The 21,780-nt window shown below is 46.5% G+C and overlaps 2 protein-coding genes and 1 pseudogene across 2 annotated transcripts; 1 reads left to right on the forward strand and 2 right to left on the reverse strand.

Moving 5' to 3' along the window:
- Window positions 1–3,746: 3,746 nt before the first annotated feature.
- On the forward strand, window positions 3,747–7,801 carry LOC136476663 (uncharacterized). The gene is made up of 5 exons (XM_066474593.1): window positions 3,747–4,058; window positions 4,419–5,047; window positions 6,293–6,724; window positions 6,815–7,127; window positions 7,263–7,801. The coding sequence occupies exons 2-5, from the start codon at window positions 4,550–4,552 to the stop codon at window positions 7,433–7,435; spliced, it is 1,416 nt and encodes a 471-aa protein (XP_066330690.1). The 5' UTR covers window positions 3,747–4,058; window positions 4,419–4,549; the 3' UTR covers window positions 7,436–7,801.
- Window positions 7,802–7,940: 139 nt separating this feature from the next.
- On the reverse strand, window positions 7,941–15,469 carry LOC136476664 (actin-related protein 3-like). Its single transcript, XM_066474594.1, has 10 exons — window positions 15,037–15,469; window positions 13,868–14,102; window positions 13,527–13,781; window positions 12,974–13,120; window positions 10,834–10,926; window positions 10,338–10,457; window positions 9,131–9,241; window positions 8,836–8,961; window positions 8,622–8,714; window positions 7,941–8,377 (listed from the first exon to the last, which is right to left on the reverse strand). The coding sequence occupies exons 1-10, from the start codon at window positions 15,081–15,083 to the stop codon at window positions 8,297–8,299; spliced, it is 1,308 nt and encodes a 435-aa protein (XP_066330691.1). The 5' UTR covers window positions 15,084–15,469; the 3' UTR covers window positions 7,941–8,296.
- Window positions 15,470–17,117: 1,648 nt separating this feature from the next.
- On the reverse strand, window positions 17,118–20,895 carry LOC136472556 (uncharacterized; annotated as a pseudogene).
- Window positions 20,896–21,780: the final 885 nt, after the last annotated feature.

Here is a 21,780-nt window from a genome sequence, read left to right on the forward strand (position 1 = left end):
AAGACGACCCACGGCCAAGAGCTGCCGGGACCTGCTAGCGGACGCCTGGACCTGCAGGCGGACGTCGCCAGTGATTCGAGGTAGGGCGCCACCGCCGCCGCCCAATGCGCGTAGGCCGACCGGCAGGCGGGTGCCGCGGCCCCTCCCCGCGCCTGGAGGAAGGCCATGCCCGCACCTAGAGCCGTGGCCCCGCGCCCACGACCAGGAGGCAACCCCTTCCCACGCCCGCGCTCTGGAGCCACGGCCTCCCCTTTGGTGCTTCTGTAGCCGCCGCCGGGAACCCGCACTCACGAACAGCCCGAGCCCGATGTAGACAGACGACGCCCGTGCTTCAGTCTAGGATGAGGAGATAAGGATAAGGGGCATTATAGTCATTTAGCCCTTGCTTTTTAGATTTGGATTTTTTTAATTCATTTAATCCATATTAATATGACGGACGTGAGAAGCAGGGGCAAATGTACCATTCAACTTAAAATAACAAGGGTAAAAACACAAAGTTAAAAAAGTAGGGGCAAAATCACAATTGACTTACTGAACAAGGGTAAGAACACTATTATCTCTTATTTATTTATATCCTCCGTCACAGCTGGGTTCGTTAGACATTTGTTTGTACAGTTTTGTCCTGCCATCACTGACCATGACAAAAAAAAAGTCCAGTTTTCTGAATTCATTATGGGCAGAAATGTTCTCCCCAAATGTAATTGCATTGAAATATTATCAATTATTGCATCCTTTTTCTCTTCTCATGTAGGAGTACATCTTTTGCGTGCAAAAAAAAAAAATAGAGCTGATTTTCCAAGATGAAGAATTAGCTTGGCCTGCTAGAATAATAATCACCAGATCCGTAGTAACAACGGTATGAATTCTTATAGCTTTTTTTCCCTTTCTGATGATGATGCGGATCCCGCCCAGCTTTAGCTGTTTGGGGATCGGAGAGGACACACACGCCGGATGATGGCTACTCACAACAAAAATAGTTTCAGCCGCCTTATCAGCTAGAATCTACAGTATTTTTTTTCTCATAACAAAACAGTTTCCGCCGGCTTATCAGCCGCCGGCTTATGTATCCGCCGAACCGAAACATTACCGGCGTTTACGTGGGGCTGTCATGTTTAACACTGACTAATCACGTGAGCCTCTAGCCTCAGCTCACCGTCTTCTTTAATTAGTGACTCTGAACTCTGAAAGAGCGTTCGGCACCACTGTCATCATCAGTTGTTGAACAGGCGGTGGCGGATGGACGACCGGGCGGCTGGCCGGCGATGAGCCGTCGCTGTTGCGGCCAGGCAAGCTGCGCGGTCACCAACTCCCACCGCAAATGCATGCAGTGCACGGGTATTCTGGTAAATCTGACAGTGCCATATATGTAACTCATTTTCCTTTTGTTTGTTTGTTTTTAATTTTTCGTACACGCATGTGTGCATTCCTTTGATTTTGCTGAATATATATCCCTGCATCCAGGTGAGGTGTGTTGTTGGTGCCTGACAAAAGGGAACCATAAGCAACGTCGTAACGGTGATTCTAGTGCCCCGACGTCCGGCGTGCGACTGTGTTTGGACGCCGGTCCCTTCTCAAAGCCCGCTCCCTGTTCCCCAACACACCCCGTTCCCCCACCGCGCCCCTGTCCCAAAAGAGCGTGAAACACTTCAAGTGCAACATCGCAAACATATGGGCAAACTATGTAGTGCAACACCGAGATATAAATACTGTAACATCGCAAAAATATGTAGTGCAACATTGAAAAACATGCACTGCAATATCGAAAAATATGTACTGCAACAATGAAAAACATGTAGTGCAACATTGAAAAAATATGTACTGTAACATCAAAAACATGTACTGCAACATTGAAAAATATATACTGCAACATCGAAAATTATGTACTGCAACATCTCCAGCAGTAGTACTGCAACATTGCAAAAACATCTGTTGCAACGACAAAAAAAAATCCCATTGCAACATTCGAAAACATCTGTTGTAACATAAAAAAAAACCATTGCAAAACAAGAGAAAAAAACAAAAAAGCGTACGAAACAGCCACTGGTCCATCACCTTCGAGCTCGCCGGAGGGAGGAGGAGCACTCAGATCCAGAGGAGGAGGAGGGCTCAGATCCCGAGAAGGATCCACCTACCTCGCCGGAGCCGCCGCCGTCGTCCTCGTCTCCGGTGGGGGTCGCATGGAGGTCGCGAAGGGAGAGAGGGAGTGGCGGCAGCGACCTGGCGGGGCGTTCGTCCCTGGGCGGCTCGGAGAACGGCGCGGCAGCGAGTGGGTGCGGAGAGCGGGGGGGGGGGGGGGGGGGGGGGGGGGGGGGGGCGGAGGCGGGGGTTCACGGCCTTGGTCGAGTCGTTCTGTGTGGGTACGTATCATTGTCGACATCGTAATCATGCAAGCACCGGCAAGCCTAATGGATGTTTTCCCTCAACTGCAGGCTGCCACTTTTGTTCGCCATCGCCCATCGGCGTCGAGCAACTGGCCACACCGTTTGCCGGCGCCGCCGGATCCTTTCTGCCGTCGATATCACCGTTGACCGGTGGGTTCGGACCCACCTGTCAGTGGCAAAATCACCGGACTCAATTGTAGGAGACCTCCGTGTCTGCGTGGTGAGTCAATATTATCTTTTTTTTTTACAACGGTGAGCCATTTTTCTGCAGACATTATTATATTTATTTATATTTATATGGCGTGCAATGCAATGCAACGACGATCGATTGGGTAGCGCCTTTAGGAAGGGACCCGACCCGACCCGACCTGACAAACGCATGCAATCACACGCGTTGTGGATGTTGACGTGCTAATTCTGTTGGGTTGTGTGTTTCATCGGCTTTGAGCCTTTGACTGGGGCACCCATGCGCAAGAATGAAACCATGACTTGGATGCAGTCATGCAGACAAAACAAGTTGTTAGGGAAATAGCCATTCTGTCAAGATATGCAGCACAAATAAGGCCTAAACTTACTGAACATTTATAAACGAGAGGCGACATGCTCTATGCTGATCCGAAGGCGATGAAAAGACAAGCGCATACTTGTCCGGTCAGTATTATTTCTGTTATATAAAAAGTGTTATTCTAGCATTTATTTTTGTCCCAAAATGAGTGTCGCACGTAGAGCTTTCTACTCCAACCCACTGAGAAAACACACACTATAGGCTACGTAGCTTTTTTAAATGCATTTGGCCATTTACGAGTTGCATTGGTATCTTTGTGAGATGGAGGGAGTATATGTATATGTACCGTGTCCATCAATGGCTGACTGCCATGTGTTAGTAGTGCCGACGGTAGGAGTGAGAATGACCACGGAGATGTTTGGATCTATTGTCAGGAACGGTGTAACCTTGCCAAGCGAAGTTACACAGTAAATCTGCTGGTTTAGATTCCTTAACCTACTGTCTCGATTTCTATGCAAGCGAGATTTTCCTTGTTAGCACAGGAGAGCCAAAACGGCTCGCCTGGACTGGCAAGGTGAGGCCAGCTGAGCAGAGAACCAAACGTGCCCCTCATCTCCTCGTATATTACTATCTATTCATGTACTTTCTCCGTCCATAAAAAAATACAATTCTCGTTTTTTGAGAAGTCAAACGGTTTGAACTTAGACTAAATCCATATAAAAATGTACAAACATTTATGATACAAAATAACTATCATTAGATTAATTATATAATATATTTTTATAATAAATTTATTTGAAAACATAAATGCTAATAACATTTGCTATAAACTTGATCAAACTTAGTTTCTTTGACCGGCACGTATCCCATAATTACATTCTTTTGCGGAACATACTCGGACTAGTTGTTGCTAATTGCTATAGAGAGTGCATACCATCACTGGTTTTGCTTTCAAGTGGATAAAAATTGCTTTCACTAGCTTTGCGCCTGCCCTCGGGCAGCTGCGCACACCTCAGCCAGCCAGGCGGGATCCTTCTGGCATCATTCGTCTCCCTCACGCCACGTGTCCTTTCCTCCCGACGCCGTCTCGGGAGGTCTCGACCCCGACCCCGAGGCCCAAGCAAAGCACAAATCCCTCCCTCGACTCGAACCCACCTGGCACTCCACCGCGAGTCTTAGGCCCTCCACAGCGTAAGGTTTGAGCGGTGCTTGTAGAGGAAAGAGAACTTTGGGAGCCGCTCCTTCCCACTGCAGCGAGTGATTCCAACTTATACCGGTGCCAGAAAAACAAGGAGCAACGCAACTACTTGCGCCGGTGCCAAAACAATAGAATATGATTTTGTTGGTACTTCCCTGACCGATCCAGAGTACTAGTTCGCTTTAGCTAGTGGTTCTGTGTACTTTTTTTTTTCTGCCATATGGGTCCTACCAGTGATGCCAACAGCTTTACACGCTGCAACAACTGAAGAACGCTCCTGGTTTTGGTAGTGGGGTCCGATTTTCGGGCTGGCTCTACTTCCACACTGTGGAAGGCCTTAAAAGGCCCACTTCCTCCTCGTGCCGACCAGACCAAGTCGACCCCTCAACCGCCGGCATTTTACAGCTCTGACCTGACCCTCCGGCGAGGCCAGTTACTTTTCTTTCCCGCCCGCGGCCGGCCCGCATGGCCTCCACCGGCGACGGCCTCGCCGGGCCTCGCCCGCCGCCGTCTCCGTCGCGGCCACCGGCCGAGACCCCAACCCCGAGCCCGACCCACGCGGCGATCTCCTCGCCGCTGCTGGAGCCCGCGGCGCCAGGCACGGACGCGCCGCTCTCGCGGTGGCTGCGCCGCCTCGAGGCGTTCCTGTCGGCGGCGGGGCTGGCGGCGTCCACGCCGCTGGGCGTGGCCGCGGCGGCCTCCGCGCTCGCCGTGTTCGGCCTGGCGCTTCCCGCCGCGGCCGTCACGCTCTCCCCGTGCCGCGCCCGCAGAGGCTCCTGCGACGACTTCGAGGTCGAGGTGTTCGAGGTCTGCGTCCTGCTCTCGCAGGCGGCCGCCGCCGCCGTCGCGCTCGCCTGCGTCTCCCGGAAGATGGCCATGTACGGCCTCCGCAAGTTCCTCTTCGTCGACCCGGACCTCGGCATGAGGATCCGATTCCAGAAGGAGTACGTCGCCAAGATCCAGGTGAGGTACTGTCGTACTGAGGTGATGTGATGTTGCCCGCGCGATCTCGTTGGGATTCCTCGCTATCCAGTCCCTGCTTCGGATTTATTTGAATTTGTATTAATACGGGAAGCAGTTAAAATCGAATGCTAGGAGCAGTGTCCAAATCCGATAGTGAGAGCAGTTGCTATAAATGGTCACTACTCGTGTCACGTCTGATACTTCTACTTACTGCCCTCCACTAGTGGATAATTAGGTGCAAATTTGTCCCATTTTGACCAAATTTGGTGTAACTTTATGCATCTCAAGGTGGAATTGTTGAATTCAGGTGCCATTTGAGTGTTACTAGGAGACTTGGAGAATATTAAGGCTCTGATTGTCATTTTGTGCTTATAATATTTATTTGGATGCTTGCGTGTTGCAGTCTCTAGCGGCTTCTACTGAAACCTCATGTCTAGATCTTTGATTGGCACTTCTGAATTTTCTGTTGCATGGTACATTGACATGTGGAGCCAGGGGGGCATACATGTCTGTGAGATGATAGATGTCTAGTCATCTTACCTATAACGAATGGAGCTAAAGATCCTAAAATTGCTTGTTTAATCCTAAAGTTCCTTGTGTAGTCTGTGCCGCCCTGGATCCGGCTTTGTCCCTACTGAAGTGGCTTATTCTTTCAGTTACCTATGTGATCTACATGTGCCTCCTTTATGTTACCATGTGAGTGGAGCTCATGTGCGTGTGGCACCCAGTTTGTTGCTCTGTTCGCTTGGCTGATAAGCCATGGTTGAAAGTACTGTTGGCTGATTTGTTGTGAGAGAAAAATACTGTTCGTTGGTTGAAAAAGTATGGCTTATAAGCCAAGTGAACAGGGCAATGTGAGAGAAAAATACATGTGTTTGTGCCGACATGTCTAGTTGTCTTTCTTCACTGTTTATACACGGAATTGCATGTTAGGGGCTGGTCAAGGATTTGGGATATGGAACAGGAACCTGTAGTATTTCCTTTGCTTTGTTATTACCATTATGATTTTTTTTGTTAAATGAAGTACACATTTCCATTTCCTATGGAAGTGGTCTGACTGAAGAACGGCTCTTGCCCTTCCAAGATTTACCTTGAGAATTCTAGTGGAAATTAATTTAAAATTTTAAATTGGAAAACTTAATTTTTAATATGGCATCTATCATATCATCCATTAATCTTGCATCATACTAAGACCTTTGGTGTATCTAATTTTATGTTGACAAGTGTTGCAACCCCTTGCCACAGGACTTCTTCCGCACTCTTACATGGTGGATAGTGCCATGTTTTGTTGTGAAGGTCACCCGGGAATTCTTCCGCTTCTCCCACATCTTCCAGGAGTCAGTTTGGAGAGCCTGCGTTGTATTTTTCGCTTCCATCATGTCATGGATGTACTTGACAACGATCCTATTGTCGTCCTGCATGCTCTTCAATTTGGTCTGCAATCTGCAAGTTATCCACTTCGATGACTATGGCAAGCTTCTGGAGCAGGACGCAGATCCTCTGGTCTATTTGAAAGAGCACCTGCAGCTCCGCCACAATCTCTCCAAAATCAGCCACAGGTTCCGCATGTTCCTCTTGCTGCTCTTCTTTTCTGTTACAGCAAGCCAATTTGCCATTCTTTTCAAGACGACAGCTTACAGCGGGCCAATCAATTTCACCAATGGAGGTGACATTGCTGTGAGTACCTCATGCTTTTACATTAACTTTTTGTTCATCATTATGTGTTGCGAAATCAGAGTCATGAGCAGATTTCCTCTTATACCGCAGGTGTCTTCGGTTGTTCAAGTTGTCGGTCTTGTCCTCTGTTTGCACGCTGCTGCTAAGATCTCCCATAGAGCTCAAAACATTGCTTCATTGGCTAGTCGATGGCATGCGTTAGCAACATGCTCTACTGATTCTACTTATGTGACCACCCCAAACAGTTCAGGGAACCTTGTGCCCTTTCCTGCGCATCTGTTTCTGAGAGATTTCTCGGAAAGTGATCTGGAGTCCCTGGACAGTGGGTCGCTTCATGTCAATTCTCACGGCACAGCTCAGTTGGCTTCGTACATGTCTTCGTACCACAAGAGGGAATCGCTCGGTAAGTAATATAAAGCTAGCGTTCATTCTCATGCTTAATCTTCAACCATCCAATGTGATAGTTTGAAGATCATGCTCCACAATATCCACATCATTTCAGTGCTTATGCTCTGCTTCTCCTCTGCATGATTTTCAGTTCTGTACCTGCTGGCCAACCCAGGCGGCATCACGATATTTGGCTGGATCGTCGACCGAGCATTCCTGAACACCATCCTGATGCTCGAGTTAACTCTTGTGCTCTTCGTGCTTAGCAAGACCGTTGTGATCCCGGCCAAGACACTGGTACACAGCTACATCGGGTTCCCATGATTACGACACCGTTGCGAATCTGCGTTGCACAGATTGAAGCATTCAGGTTCAGGATCAGTTAGAGATGGGATTTGATGACAGGTCGCCGGGGTTTGCACGCCAGAGTGAGAGAAACCGGTAGGAATGGTGGCAGATTTGGTCATTGGTCCAGAAAGCGCAAATCATATGCGCTGCCAATCCAGGCATTCAGACTTTCAAAAAAAAAAAAAAATCCAGGCATTTAGGGTCGTGACGTGTACAGTTTTGGGCGGGTAAGTGATCCGGGGCTTCCATTCTTTATGCCGTGTATATATATATAAATAATATAATACGCAATGTATATGTACTAATATACTATAAACGAATATGATATAAAAAGTATTTTTTCTACATTTTTTAAGTCATGGAACGGTCATTTAAATGTATATATACAACAACAACAACAACAACAACATAGCCTTTCAGTCCCAAGCAAGTTAGGGTATGCTATCTACAACGACAACATAAAAATGATTGACGAGATGAATTGTGAAAGTAGGGATACCGTATTATTTAATTGAAATAAGGTGCTCTGCTTCTGTTCAAGATCATCCACGACAAATTTCTTTAGTCCACACACGGTATTGTTGAACAGAGTCCTAAATTTAGCCTGACTTCTTATTAATAAGAGTTCCGTAAATCTGTCTGAAGAAGCTAATGTAAAAGAATAACCAATATTTTTCCTCTAAACTGTCCAAGGTTAACAAGTACAAACAGAGCTACAAATCTAGTCAGGGTGGCCCGACAATGGTTGGAACGGACCAAAAAGAATCAAAATTGACTATATTCTATCGAAGAAACCTAAATGAGCTCTCCTACTAGAGGATGGGTTGTGAGGAAAATTCAGTACATTCCTTTGAAAACTGGGCTTGTTCTGCAGATGCTGGCTCCATGTTCCTCGTATTCCTCCTTTGTGTGGCAAAACTGCATGAGAAAAGGGAAATCACTTAGATTTCATTCGCACAAAATGAATTCACGAGGAATAATTGTATACATAACCATGTTCATAACTCAGTTATAACACTGCTTTATAGCGTTATGAACTCACGCATTGCAATTCACCACATTTTAGTGGCATTATAAATTTATATCAGATAGCAGAAATACAGGCATGATTACTGAAGATTGCCAGTTTATTGAGGCCCCTAGAATGTCAAGTGGCAGGTACCTCAAAGAATTCAGGGTTAGATGCAGCTACTGACCCCCCGAACCAAACTGCGTAACTCTGTATTGGATGAGCAACCACGTTGACTTCAATAGGCTGACAACAGGGAAAAGGTCAAATTAAATGGCAGTACAAAACACATAACATTATTCACATGTAGCCTATCGACTACAACAGTATATTAAATGGTGACTGCGAATCAATCATCTGTACTTACTTTCACTTCCACACAATGACGGGCATTAGTCGCAGCAACACGCTCATCCACTATCTTCTTTATATCATTTTGGAGTCTCTTGTGGAAGTCTTTAAACATGGTAGATCCACCAGATAATACTATATTCTGCAAAATATATATATATATATATATATATATATATATATATATATATATATATATATATATATATATATATATATATATATATATATATAGAATTCTGATAAATGTCACAGCATTCACATATATCACTTCCCATCTTAGATATCCATGCAGGGTTTGAAGAAAGCACCTTGTACAGAGCTCTCCTTGTGTCAATTGGTGCAGACTGAACACAGTTATCAATCAACTCAGGTAAAGGAGTGGAGAAATCGGCAGAGTAAATCTCAGGATTGAAGAAGATCTGCATTTGTTGGTAGATGGTTAGAGATGCACACTTAATTCCAACTTTAAAAAATCATGACCAACTGTACAAAGTTAAAAGTTTATTCTAACAAAAAGGTTAAATACCAACAAAATTAAGCTCAAGGCAAAACGCGCTTATAATTTCTAGCACCTAATAACCTTTTCAAGATATATTTGATAACACCCATTTTTTAGTGCCAATTTCATACCCATGATGTACAGGAACAATTCTGAACTACTACAAAAGCTTATCGATATCACTTGACAGTGTAAAAATGATGCACATGGTAGTATTCCATTGGAGGTAGAGACCGATGTTTATATAGTAACTACAAGGAGGTAATGAACCAAGATAGTGCCAAAGGTTAAGACAGTTCCAGAGAATAATAGCAATTGGCAAGTATTTCATTTTGTAGATGAACCAAGGAAACCATGATCTCAGTTCCTAAATAGTAGCAAATCTATATGCCAAAAGATGCTTCTATAAGTATGCGAGACTGTCATCCGCAGCTCTACATCTACAAATCCATTCATTGATGTGACCTCACTCTTCAAGTTGGTCATAAATGTTACATTCTAATATGAAGCTTTACTTCAGTATGACAATGTAAATGACTATAGTTCATAGAAACAAATAGTGCTGCAATCATATGAACGGCAGATTGGCAATCCTTGATCCGTGTTCCCATGAACTCCATTGATATTGCCACAGGACAAGAATAAGTACAGTGTGAAATGGCCATGCAGTGAAGTCTGTACATTCACATTGTTAACCAGTTCCTTTACTACACAATTAACAGAAAGAAATGCTCACAAGAAACCCGGATATCTTGTATGAATCTTATCTCTTAATTTACAGCAACAATGAGCTAAATTTCTTAGCTTTCAATATATTTACAATATATGAATTATCAGAGTAATGTAAGATCAAAAGCTATAATAAATTCATCACTGCAACACAGTGTAATTGACACTCAAAAGATGATTGTTAGCCATAATATTATACCATTTTGGATGAATAGTTTGGGAACAAAAAACTATTGCAGTTTTGATGACAGACTATTGCAGTTTTGATGACAGAAATAGGAATAAACCTCTGGCCCAAGGAAGCGTTCATATCCAATGTCAATTGTATATGGGACCCCAGTCTTTGGTTTAACAGCTGTCCAATGTTTGATGTACTTATCAGGCTTCTTGTCATGCTTCTTGAACTCCTGAAATTGTAATGGAGATGCATAAGAATCTAAATCTTTCTGTTTGTTTAACATAGATGCCTACTGTATGGCCTCTTGCTAGAAGTACTACTTATATCAAACTTGCCACATATATATTTGTAAAAGAAAATAATGCATAAAATTAGTCTACATGTTGAGAAGCTGAAGACCAAAAGGTATCTACAGTCATTGTTAAGCAACACAAGCAATCATAAAATAACATTAAACAGATTCTCCAACCAGGTCAAAAGTAGTATTTACACAGGGAACAAGTTTTACAAGCATGTTTAACTTCATTAGGGGGACTTCAACTCCCATTAAACAATTTTACTAGTTCTGAAGAGTTGAAGACCAATGGATAATAAAAAGTCAATACCTTGACAATGTCTGAACAAGTATAGCAATACATTTCTTTCACTTTACGAGATATATCTAAAGAATCCTCAGGTGGCAAAAGCTCACCTCTTTCCTGCAAAACCACCAGATGACACTAGTCAATAACAGAACTTATAATGTAATACACCATCAGCAGGACAGCATCCATGCGCCTGAGAAAATCCATCCAGCTTTTACAGAGGACCACAAGAGAATACCTCAAAAGTAGAAGTAAATATTGAGAGCATAAAGGACTAATACCAATCAGTACAACTCTAATTGCGAATATGGTACTGCAGTCAGATGCAATTTCTCACCAGGTGGCTAATCATGGTAATATGAGAATTCCCCATTTTCAAGTAAATATTTTCCCAATCACACAATAATAGTCAAGGATAGGATGGCATTCAAATACTATATACTCTCTCCGTTCAAAATTATAAGTCGTTTTGTTTTTTCTAGGTACATAGCTTTTGCTATTATCTAGACATAGCGTTCTAGGTGCATAGAACTCCGCCTATGGTGGGGCGCCTTTGGTGTCCCAGCATAGCAGGTCCCAAGCCCTGGTAAAGGAGGAGGGTTGTGTTAGGCGTGGCGAGCCAATGTAAAAACTTAGCCACTTAAATGGACTACAGAGGGACGGGGATATTGATGAAGATGTTAGTCATAGAATCAAAGCAGGGTGGATGAAGTGGCGGCAAGCGTCTGGTGTCCTATGTGACAAAAGGGTACCACAGAAGCTAAAAGGCAAGTTTTATAGGACGGCGATTAGACCTGCTATGTTGTATGGTGCAGAATGTTGGCCTACGAAAAGACGACATATTCAACAGCTAAGTGTCGCGGAAATGCGTATGTTGCGTTGGATTTGCGGTCATACAAGAAGGGATCGAGTTCGGAACGATGATATACGTGAGAGATTAGGGATAGCGCCAATTGAAGAAAAGCTTGTCCAACACCGGTTGAGATGGTTTGGACATGTGCAACGGAGACCTCCAGATGCACCGGTGCGTAGTGGAATCCTAAGTCAGGATAGTAACGTGAAGAGAGGCAGAGGAAGACCGAAGTTGACTTGGGTAGAGGCAATAAAAGGAGACTTGAAAGGATGGAATATACCCAAAGACTTAGCCTTAGATAGGAGTGCTTGGAAGACAGCTATTCATGTGCCTGAACCTTGATTGCTTCTGTTGGGTTTCAACTCTAGCCTACCCCAACTTGTTTGGGACTTAAAGGCTTTGTTGTTGTTGTTGTTGTTGTAGCGTTCTAGGTGCATAGCAAAAACTATATATTTAGAAAAGCCAAAACGACTTATAATTTGGAACAGAGGGAATAGGAATTAATGAATAACGTACCATTCAATTTATTCTAGAAGAATGGCCAAAATAACAAGTATCCAGATTTTATGTGTTACTGATTGAATTTCTAGTGATAATGTATGATCTGCACGCTAACACTTTGGAGGGTCAAAACTTGATTTCCTGAGACAAGGCAAGCCAACATTTTAAGGTATTGTCATTAACAATGTGAATGGATTAATATAACATAACTGAGTACGAGCTATGCTAATTCATCCACACATCATCTCTGTACATAAAACAAGAGTAACACTAGCATTAAGAATAACAAGCAATCCAGCAAAAAAATATCTAGGGTCGACCCAATCTACGTTTCACTTGCGGACTGTTCAAAAGCATCATTATTGGTCTTGTTTTTTTGGATCAACAACATTTTAGCCTGGGATATCAAAATATCCATTGCTGTCCCCAGTCGCAGCACTAAAATAGCCTGGTTTTGCCCCTGTTTCCATGCAGCAGGCAGCATTCCCACTGACATTAACCAACCTGCAGTCTTATCTAATAATCAATCTTGTTGAGCAATCCAGATCAATATTCTCGCATTTTACAATACTTGTTGTTGGCATCCATAAAACTCAATCATTACATTTTTCCTATGCAAAGCATATTGAAACAATATGTAAATATGTCTGCTTGGTGTAAAAAAAAACACCAAGTTTATTATAATGCTAAAATAAACCTTTGATTTAAGAGCACAGAACCGGAGATCGATACAGCCCTAATTAGGAACAATACGAGAAATTTTGCATCTGAAAGTAATTACAACAAAATTTGGAGTGCATGATGTACCTGTAAAAGCTGCGAAACAAACTGGGTTACATCACTTCCGGAAAAAGGAAAAGACTTTATGCTACTCCCAATTACATAGCCATTTACAACTGGCACAACTTGTGGAGCTCCATCCCCAATATCAACTACTACTCCTGTCATATCAGACTGACAAAGTATATTGGACAAAGTTAATGAGAAGCAATGTGCTCTACCACAGAATTTATAGGTATTAAATGAAAAAGGGTTAAGAGATTGGAACAATAAACAGTGATTGCTAGGAACTACAAATGCCTGCCCTCAATCATGAGTTCCAGAATTTGACAAGAAACAGATTATATATAAATATTATGCTGCTGACGTTATTAAGACACATCATGATTCAAAGAAACATATATAATGTAAAGGGGTGGCCGACCTTTGTGAGGGCATGAGATCACTACAATAACTTTACATTTTCCATTTAAAAAAAAAGATTCAATAAAAGCAATGAATGCCAATCAAGAAGATGCGGTTTACGCAGTAATAAATACTTGATAAACAAAGCACGAAAGGGGGTATTTTCAGAACCTACCGTGGTATCTGAATCGTCATCAGAAATACTTTTCAGATAGGCATATCCAGCAGAAAGGCTGAGGACAGACTGAACAGAAATATATAGTCCAGGGACATTGAAGGTCTCGAACATTATTTCTCCTGTACATTCACGACTTTCAGGTGTACTGACAGGACTATCCGTAAGAAGGAAATAGTGCTCTTCAGGATTGCAACGTAGATAATTGAAAATACATTGCTGCCAAAATCTCTCCATTGTATCCCAGTCATGAACCTGCACAACAGGAAAGAGGATAAGGCATATGGGGGTAGAACGCAAACGAAAGGACAACATCACTAAAAGGAAATGTATATACATACCTGACCATGACGGATTGGACTTCTTAGTGTGTACAGCCCACTAGATCTAAACCGTGACAGAGCCTCATCTCCAATAAAAAAATCAAGATCAGCCATGATGCCTGCATTATACTGCGCTATCCAGTTTGAACTACTCAACAGCTCTGTCTGGTCTAGAAAAGATTCGTTCGCAGCTACGACAGTAGGGAGAGTGAAAGACGGCTCTGAGTTCCCAGAAAATCCAAGTTTGCTATACCTGAACATAAGAGTATAAAAATCTTGTAAGAATAAGAAATGATGATAGTCATAAACTCATAGTAGAAATAGGCGGTAAGTGTTAGTATGTCAATAAAAGAAGCAGTAAAAGTGACATAGTTTAGCAATTGCAGAGAAATCAAAGCAATACAGAATCAATTATTACTGTTTATATCCTAAGAAGATTCGTTTGTGGCCGTTATTACTTTAGGATCTGTTCTCGTGACTTTGTTAGTTGCTCATAAAAAGATATGGGATCTTAATGTGAGAACGATGCATGGGATCATAAACCCAGCATTCAAGACATATCCCTTATATACAACCTAACTTGCTGGGAGCTGAGAGTACGGAAAAGTCACCGTGGAATCTGCCTAATATGCACCATAAAGTACAGCACAAGCAGGACAGAGATGTAATTTCACATTTTACTTGGAGAGAAACTGAGGACCAGTCCCAACTAAACTAAAGGCTCCCACTCTAAAAGTTCTCTCCATATTACAAAGCAATCCCCAACTCTTCCCCTCACAACTGCACGGATTTATCCTGACTGCACAACAGCACAACCAACAAGAGCAGAACAGGCAGCTTGGCTTGGGTACTGTCTCCCAATCCCAGCCGACCATCTAGAATTCTAGACGGAGTTGTCCTAACCTAACCAGTGCCTCCAAACTGTACAACGAGAATGTCCCACGACAAACCAAAGCCACGGGCCCCATCCCCTGGCACGGGCAGTGGGCAGTGGGCACCCATTTCAGGAGCCAACCGCGGGATCATGGCTGAAAAAGCTCGGCGAGAAGCCCCCGAGCGCACGGGGGAATCGCGCGGCGATAGAGCAGTACTGGCACCAGCGACTCCGAGGTCGGAGACAGCGAGCTGGTGAGACCGCGAGAGGGAGGGGGGGGGGGGGGGGGGGTGGGATCGGGGTTACGGGTTACCCTGTGCCGTTGTCGATGACGATGGCTGGGCGCGCGGTGGCGTCCATGGCTGGCAGCTCCGGCGAGTCCCCGCCGGCTCATGCCTCCACCGCCGCCGGAGGGGCCGGGAGGCGGGGCATCGGGGGGTCCGCCACGATCGAGGCCTCGCTCCCCTGGGGGCGTCTGATCGAGCCGAGCCGAGGCGGGCGGGTGTTGGCCGGCGGCGGGCTAGGGTCGGGCCGATCGATTAGGGATCGGATGGCGCGCGGGCTCGAGAGATTCGGGGCGGCGGGGCGGGCGGGCGGTGCGCGGCGCGTGGCGTGGCGATGGGGAGGAGTCGAGGAGACCTCACGAGTTGGTTTGGTTGACGAGGGAAGCGGGAAGGAAGGAACCGGCCAGACCAGGCGAGAAGTCGAAGAGGTGGGTGGCTTGTCAGTTGTGACTTGTGACTTTGTGAGTGCCTGCCTGCCTGCCTGCGCGCCGCGTTTGTGGGCTCTGTCCGTGTCTGTGAAGTGGGTTGGGGTGGGGGCGCACTCACACTCACTCCTATCCCGGGCCCACCTGGCAGCAACGGACTTCTGGCCATGGGTCCCTTCTTCTCTCTGACGATGCGGAATTGCTGACACTGGCAGTTGGACTTCTGGGCTCGGATGACGACCTTCTTCTTCTTGCGTTAGGGACTGTCTAGAGGAGCCCTAAACGCGACACCCATTTCAGGTTTTGGGTTATGCACAGAAAAATGTCACACGCCCATAACTCAGCCCTCTCCAACAGCGACGCAAAAGCAGAACCCTATCCCGCCGAGCAGAGGACGCCGCCCGGCTGCCTACCTCGCCCGCCGCGGCGGCGACCCGTATCCCGAAGCAGAGGACGACCGCCCGGCTCAGGACGCCGCCAAGCTGCGGTCCCGTGCGCCTCCTCCCCTGTCCTCATCCCTCCGCAGCGGAGAAGACGAAGACGCGGCCGCGGGAGTACCCGACGACGAAGTACTTGGCGGCCGGCGGTGGGGGATCCGAGTCCGACGGCGAAGTACTCCGCGCAGCTCCTCCAGCATCGCAAGCTGTGCCGCGTGCCACTCCAGCAACGCCGCCGCCTCCGCCGCCGTGGCCGGCACCGTCACTTCCTCTGACGCGGCGGCGAGCGGGCCACCTCAGCGGTGCGGAGGCGTGCGCGGGTGAGAGGCGGAGGCGTGCGCGGGCGGGCCACCATCGGAGATTTGCGTAGCGAGGAGAGAGACGATGTTTTTTTGCGTATCGTTTGGGCTGGTACGCAAAATGGGTCATGTGTTTGGGTCACCTGTTCGAGGGTGTTTTTGGGTAGGCAAAACACCATGAGAGACGTATTTTGGGTTTGGATTTCCCTGTTGGAGACAGCCTTAGTGTGCCAGTTGTATCATCACATCAGCAAGTGTTTACAATAGGCTTAGCATGAGCATTAGCCCAATAAGAAAAGACACACGGGCGTCAATTTTCTATATTTTCTTTTAATCAGATGGGTTGCTCCGCCAAATAACTTTTTTTTTATCAATGTAAAAACTTCTAATCAGAGTTCTCCTTTTGTTATTTGCTTATTCTTCTAATTTTCTATGGATGCCTTTTGGGCCCCTTCGCTTCTGCTAGAACCTGCAGCGGCTGCAGCATCTCTAGCTGGTAATGTAGCTGAAGCTGCCAGAAGCAGAAGCGAACACAGCCTCATGGACACAGTTTGATTTACCGTTATCGATTCATATTCAATGAATATATGAATTCAACACTATGCATGGCTGTGTATCTTTCTTTTAATTAGGCAGCCATGTTATGCTTTGTTTTGATGCGCACTGGATTAGAGTGGAATTGAACTAAATTCCATACCATTCTACTTACGGATTAAGGTGGATACGCATGTATGCCTTAAGGTGCATGAAACTTTTTTTTTTTCAGTAGCAACGCATGCATTTAGCCGTCTCCAAGCAAATGTAAATTTCCTTTCGCAATCCCAAACAGAAAAACCATGCCACAAGTTTTCTTCTCCCAATATAAAACAGCTACCAAGCCGCCTCATGTCAGCTTCGCCATCTCAAATGAACTTACCATCAGGTGTAGCAACAACAAAAGGCGAGGCTACCACAAACCAAACAACCAGAAAGGATACAGATAAGTCATATAAGTCGTACTATTAAATAACTTGATCCATCATAAACTTTCTACTTTCTAGCCCGCACAGGGTGCCGTTACAGAACATCCAACGCCCAACGAGCACCCAAGTGCCACTACCAAGTTCATTCGGCTACTATACAAAGCCATCCAGACAGCCAGGTTGTACTCCCAGACTTGTTTGCAGTTCAACGATGTGGCTAAACCATTTCATTCTAACAATTCCTCACATCTCACAAAACTAGGTTCACTGCTCAACTATACAGCATGACATCAGAAAACGACCATGTGCCCTCGCTCCTCACTTCCTCAGAAAAAAAAAAAAACTGGCAACAACTCCATGCCCTGTACACCCCTTGTTAATCATCCTGGATAAGATGGGTCATAGGAAGCATTAGACAGACAGCATCTGTGCCCGACCACAAGATCACACGTCAAAGGAACTTCCAACTAACCTCATCAGAAATCGTAGTCTTTAAGGTCCTTCTTGGAGTCGGCCAATTCCATCTCCAGCATGCACTCCTCTTGGCTCAGAGGGGGGAGCCCGTTCTTGTGGCGTGTATAGTTGTGCTTGTGCCACCCACTCTTGCAGTGCTCTCTGTATAGCTGGTCCTCCACGAGCACATCAGACTCCCTGCAGCTTCTCTGCGGCTTGCCTTGTGCACTGCCCTGGCTTTCAGTAGAAATGCTCTGTTTCTGCATTGTCTCGCTTATCTGAGCAACAGCATCAGGCTCCTTTGCAGGAGCTGCCTGTGGCACTTTGACACTGTCATGTTACTCCACAGATGGGCCACCCTCTGCATGCGCTGAGACAGACAGCACTTCCACCCTCCCTTGCACATCCTTCAGCTGGTCCTCACATGAGCGTAGAATAGATGGCTCAATGTCACATACCTGTAAAAAGGTATCCACATCCACAGTTAAATGTAGTAAGCTCATGATAATAAGGTTCAGCATAGAGAGGCATTTTGGTTTCAGCAATTGATCCCATCAGCAACACAAAAAAGGGAAAAAAACACTAAAAACAGCCCACTTTGGAGGCGCATAATCTCCACCTATTCTTTCTAATTGGAGATCAGGCGCTAGGCACCTCCCATGGGCCAACTCGAGCATTGTGATTTTTAAACATTTACTACAGATAACATGGACCAAGCTTCTAGGCTGTTAATCATGTGAGACAAATAACTACTAGCCGATATCAGAATCACGTGACACATGAATGACCAGAAAAAAAAAAGACTTACAATAGAAGGCTGAGTGCCAGATTCATCCTTTGAAATCACAGTAGCATTCCATTCAGCAACCTTTTCCATAAGGCCAGTAAAATTGAACTTTGGTGCAGTGAACCGCACCCTCAGTGGTGCATGCTTTATGGGGAAGTGTTCTATGAGCTTCTTGATAACCTTAAGAGTCTGCAAGACCAAAGGGAACACAGATAAAAAAAAGCGTGTACGATGGTAGACAAAGGAATTTCACATGGCCAAGTAGCTCTGTGTCTATCATCATGTCCAGAGAACAGGTAATATTGACAAGTTTCTAAGTACTACGCTATACAAAATATATGATAGCCCGATAATCATTCATTGAAGTATACAAATTCAGAATCAAGGTGTATGTGATACGCAGTTAATGGCCATGTAAACTGTAGCTACGCTATAATTTGTTATGCTATATATGACGATGAATTCAGTGTTGTAAAACTAAAACCCAAAACTCAATCATCCGCCCATCCTATTAGCAATATTGTGGTGTTACCAAATCCATCAAAGGCACCTATCTTTTTTCATACAGTCATTAATGGTGTTAAGTTGCAATTGCAACTCCACAGGAAGAGAAATGAGAAATTAATTCATGAGTCATCACATCATTGTTCTTGTTTTATAATCTAGTATAGATAGAAGAGAAAAACTGGCCAGCTATTGAAAAACACATAGATAAGAGCAACACACTAAGATATATATGATGATGAATTCAGTGTTAAAAATAAAAACCAGCCCTACATGGTGATAAATTCAGTGCTGTATAACAAAACTCAAACTCAATCGGTAGCCATACCCCTACCTATTAGCAAAATTGCTGAATTAATAATTCCATCCAACTAGTTGATATCTAGGTACCTGTTCCTTGGAGGTGAGATTTGGGTCAACAGCGAAGTGTATCTCATGCATGAGGCGCTCAATCATGGTGATGGTGTAGGGGCGGCGGGTCTCCGGGTTGATGGTCTTCTCCATGACAATGGTGGCGATATCACGGAACTGGCTGGAGAGCTGCGCCTCCCTCTCCTTGCCGGAGACCTGGAGCTCCCCTTTCTCCAGAATCTGAAGAAGCAGCAAGGTGTGGTCACAGGGAGGGAGCACAGGGGACTGCATTGGATCGTAGAGGGGATTCAAAAGGTACCTCGATGCAGATTTGGGTCTGGTCGTCAGTGCCAAAGGCCTCAATGAGGTCCTTGGACTTGGCAAGGACGCCCTTGGAGACGTTGGAGTAGACGGTGTGGGACTGGAGCACCTCGTCGATGTCCTTCTCGACACGGGAGCGCCAGGAGAGCACCTTGTTGGGGAAGCACGTGATCTCGACGCGCTGGCCGTGCTTGCACAGCCGCACCACCGCCACGTTGGTGAGGCGCTTCTGCCCCACCGGCTGCACCAGGGTCCGTGGCATCTTCGGGGCCGGCCACGAGCGAGTTAAAACCCTAACCGAAGTTGGGGATGGCGGCGGAGGTGTCGTCTACCAACAATGGCGGGCCTAGGATTTTGGCCTTGGGTATTTGAAAATATGAAACGGTGTCAAAATAAATTTTGGCAACCTAATAACCAAAACCTAAAGCCTGGCATGTATAACACCGCATAGTTCTCATTGTATAACATATAGCAAATCTATAAATTGAGCATGTGATTTCATAAATTCATGGAATAGTAAATCATTTTGCGGACTGACTCATTCTCCCTCATTACAATTTGATTTGCAAGTGATTCACAAATTGTTGTCTGTAATGTATTCACCGGCGGAGCCAAGGGGGGGGCTGGCAGGGGCCATGCCCCCCCCCCCCCCCCCCCCCCAATGTTTCACAACAAAAAAAATCAGTAGTATGACTTAATATTTTTTATTTATATTAAGAGGGAGATTATATAAAATTCTTGTCATATATACCTATTAATATCTTCTAAATAATATAATCATACAAAACCCAACTAGATAATAAAATTATCGTAATGAAAAAGACCGAGCCGGCCCCCCAAGTATAATTCCTGACGGCCGGCCCCCCTGAGCATAAATCCTGGCTCCACCACTGAATGTATTGAATGGGAAATTGGGAAGCCACTTGACTGGGTTTGAACCTACAAATTTCAATCCAGAAGAAGAGAAAGGCCCCCTGCCGGGCGACCTGCGGATGGGCGGACCTGCGCTGCTCCCTGCTCGCCGGCTGGCCGCTCAGAGCCTCGGCGTCTCCACGACTTCGCGTCTGGCGGCTGCCGCTGTAGCCTGCGGCGCTACGCCCTAACTCCCTCGAGGCAGCGAGCGAGAGCGTGCGGGGTGCGGGAGAGCCGGGGAGGTCGAGAGGGGACGCCGATGTCTCGTGCGGACGTGCCCTGGGGGAGATTTGGGCCGTGAGCCGGCCCTTCTTGTGAGTGGGGAGAGTAGAAACATGCTCGAGGATAGGAAAGCGAGCAGGGAAGCAAGATCCATTCGGGCTAATTTGGAAGCACCGATCCCCGCCGGATTCCCTGATTGTCCGGGACGGGAACCCGCGGGGCGATCTGTCACGGGGTAATCTTCCGCTGGAGACGTGGAATACAGACCCCTTCCCTGCGTTTTTCACGTGGGAGCAATCCACGACGCAAGAGGCCGGGAGCGCTTCCTGGGACCCGGTTCCTCCTTTCGCGAGTCGCTGTCGGCTGTCGCAGTGTTGGCATTGGACTCTCCGATGGCGGCGCAGGTGGCGACGCGGCGCAAGAAGATGACAAAGCAGCTGACGGGGAAGCGGGACGACACCGCAATGCACGCGGCGGCGCGCGCTGGCCAGCTCGGGTCCATGCGGAGATGATGTCCGGCATGGACGCTGAGGAGCTCGGGGCGCTGCTGTCCAGGCAGAACCAGGCTGTGGAGGTGGTGCACGCTGCTGGAGGCGGAGCCCAGCATCGCGCTGTGCACGGACAAGAAGGGCCAGACAGCGCTGCACATGGCCACCAAGGGCACCGGATACCCAAGGGCACCAGGCTGGACCTCGTCGACACGCTCCTCGCCGCCGAGACGTCGCTGCTCAACCAGACGGACAACAAGGACAATACCGCGCTGCACATGTCCGCGCACAAGGCGCGCCACGAGATCATCAAGCGGCTGGTCACGATGCCGAACCACGGTCCCGCGAGACCCTGCTGGACACGGCGGATAAGATGGGCAACGCAGACGCGGCGAAGCTGCTGGCGGAGCACGGCGTGCAGTTGGCGCGCACCATCAGCTAGGGCGGCGGCGGCGGCGGCAACAAGCAGGCGCGCGAGCTGAAGCAGCAGGTGAGCGAGACATCAAGCACAAGGCGCACTCGCAGCAGACGCGCGTGCGCATGCAGGGCATCGCGAACAACGCCATCAACAAGCTGCACGAGGAAGGACTGAGCAACGCCATCAACTCGACG

This window comes from Miscanthus floridulus, chromosome 8 (genome assembly GCF_019320115.1).
Source record: "Miscanthus floridulus cultivar M001 chromosome 8, ASM1932011v1, whole genome shotgun sequence".
NCBI lineage: Eukaryota > Viridiplantae > Streptophyta > Magnoliopsida > Poales > Poaceae > Miscanthus > Miscanthus floridulus.

Excerpts from the sequence above, each read along its gene's own strand:
- LOC136476663 (XM_066474593.1), top strand. The coding sequence starts at position 4,550 with ATGGCCTCCACCGGCGACGGCCTCGCCGGGCCTCGCCCGCCGCCGTCT. Across the intron at positions 5,048-6,292 it reads AGTACGTCGCCAAGATCCAG|GACTTCTTCCGCACTCTTAC; the intron begins GTGAGGTACTGT and ends CCCTTGCCACAG. Across the intron at positions 7,128-7,262 it reads CCACAAGAGGGAATCGCTCG|TTCTGTACCTGCTGGCCAAC; the intron begins GTAAGTAATATA and ends CATGATTTTCAG.
- LOC136476664 (XM_066474594.1), bottom strand. The coding sequence starts at position 15,083 with ATGGACGCCACCGCGCGCCCAGCCATCGTCATCGACAACGGCACAGG. Across the intron at positions 13,121-13,526 it reads ATGACGATTCAGATACCACG|TCTGATATGACAGGAGTAGT; the intron begins GTAGGTTCTGAA and ends ATACTTTGTCAG. Across the intron at positions 8,378-8,621 it reads CTAACCCTGAATTCTTTGAG|TTTTGCCACACAAAGGAGGA; the intron begins GTACCTGCCACT and ends TTTCTCATGCAG.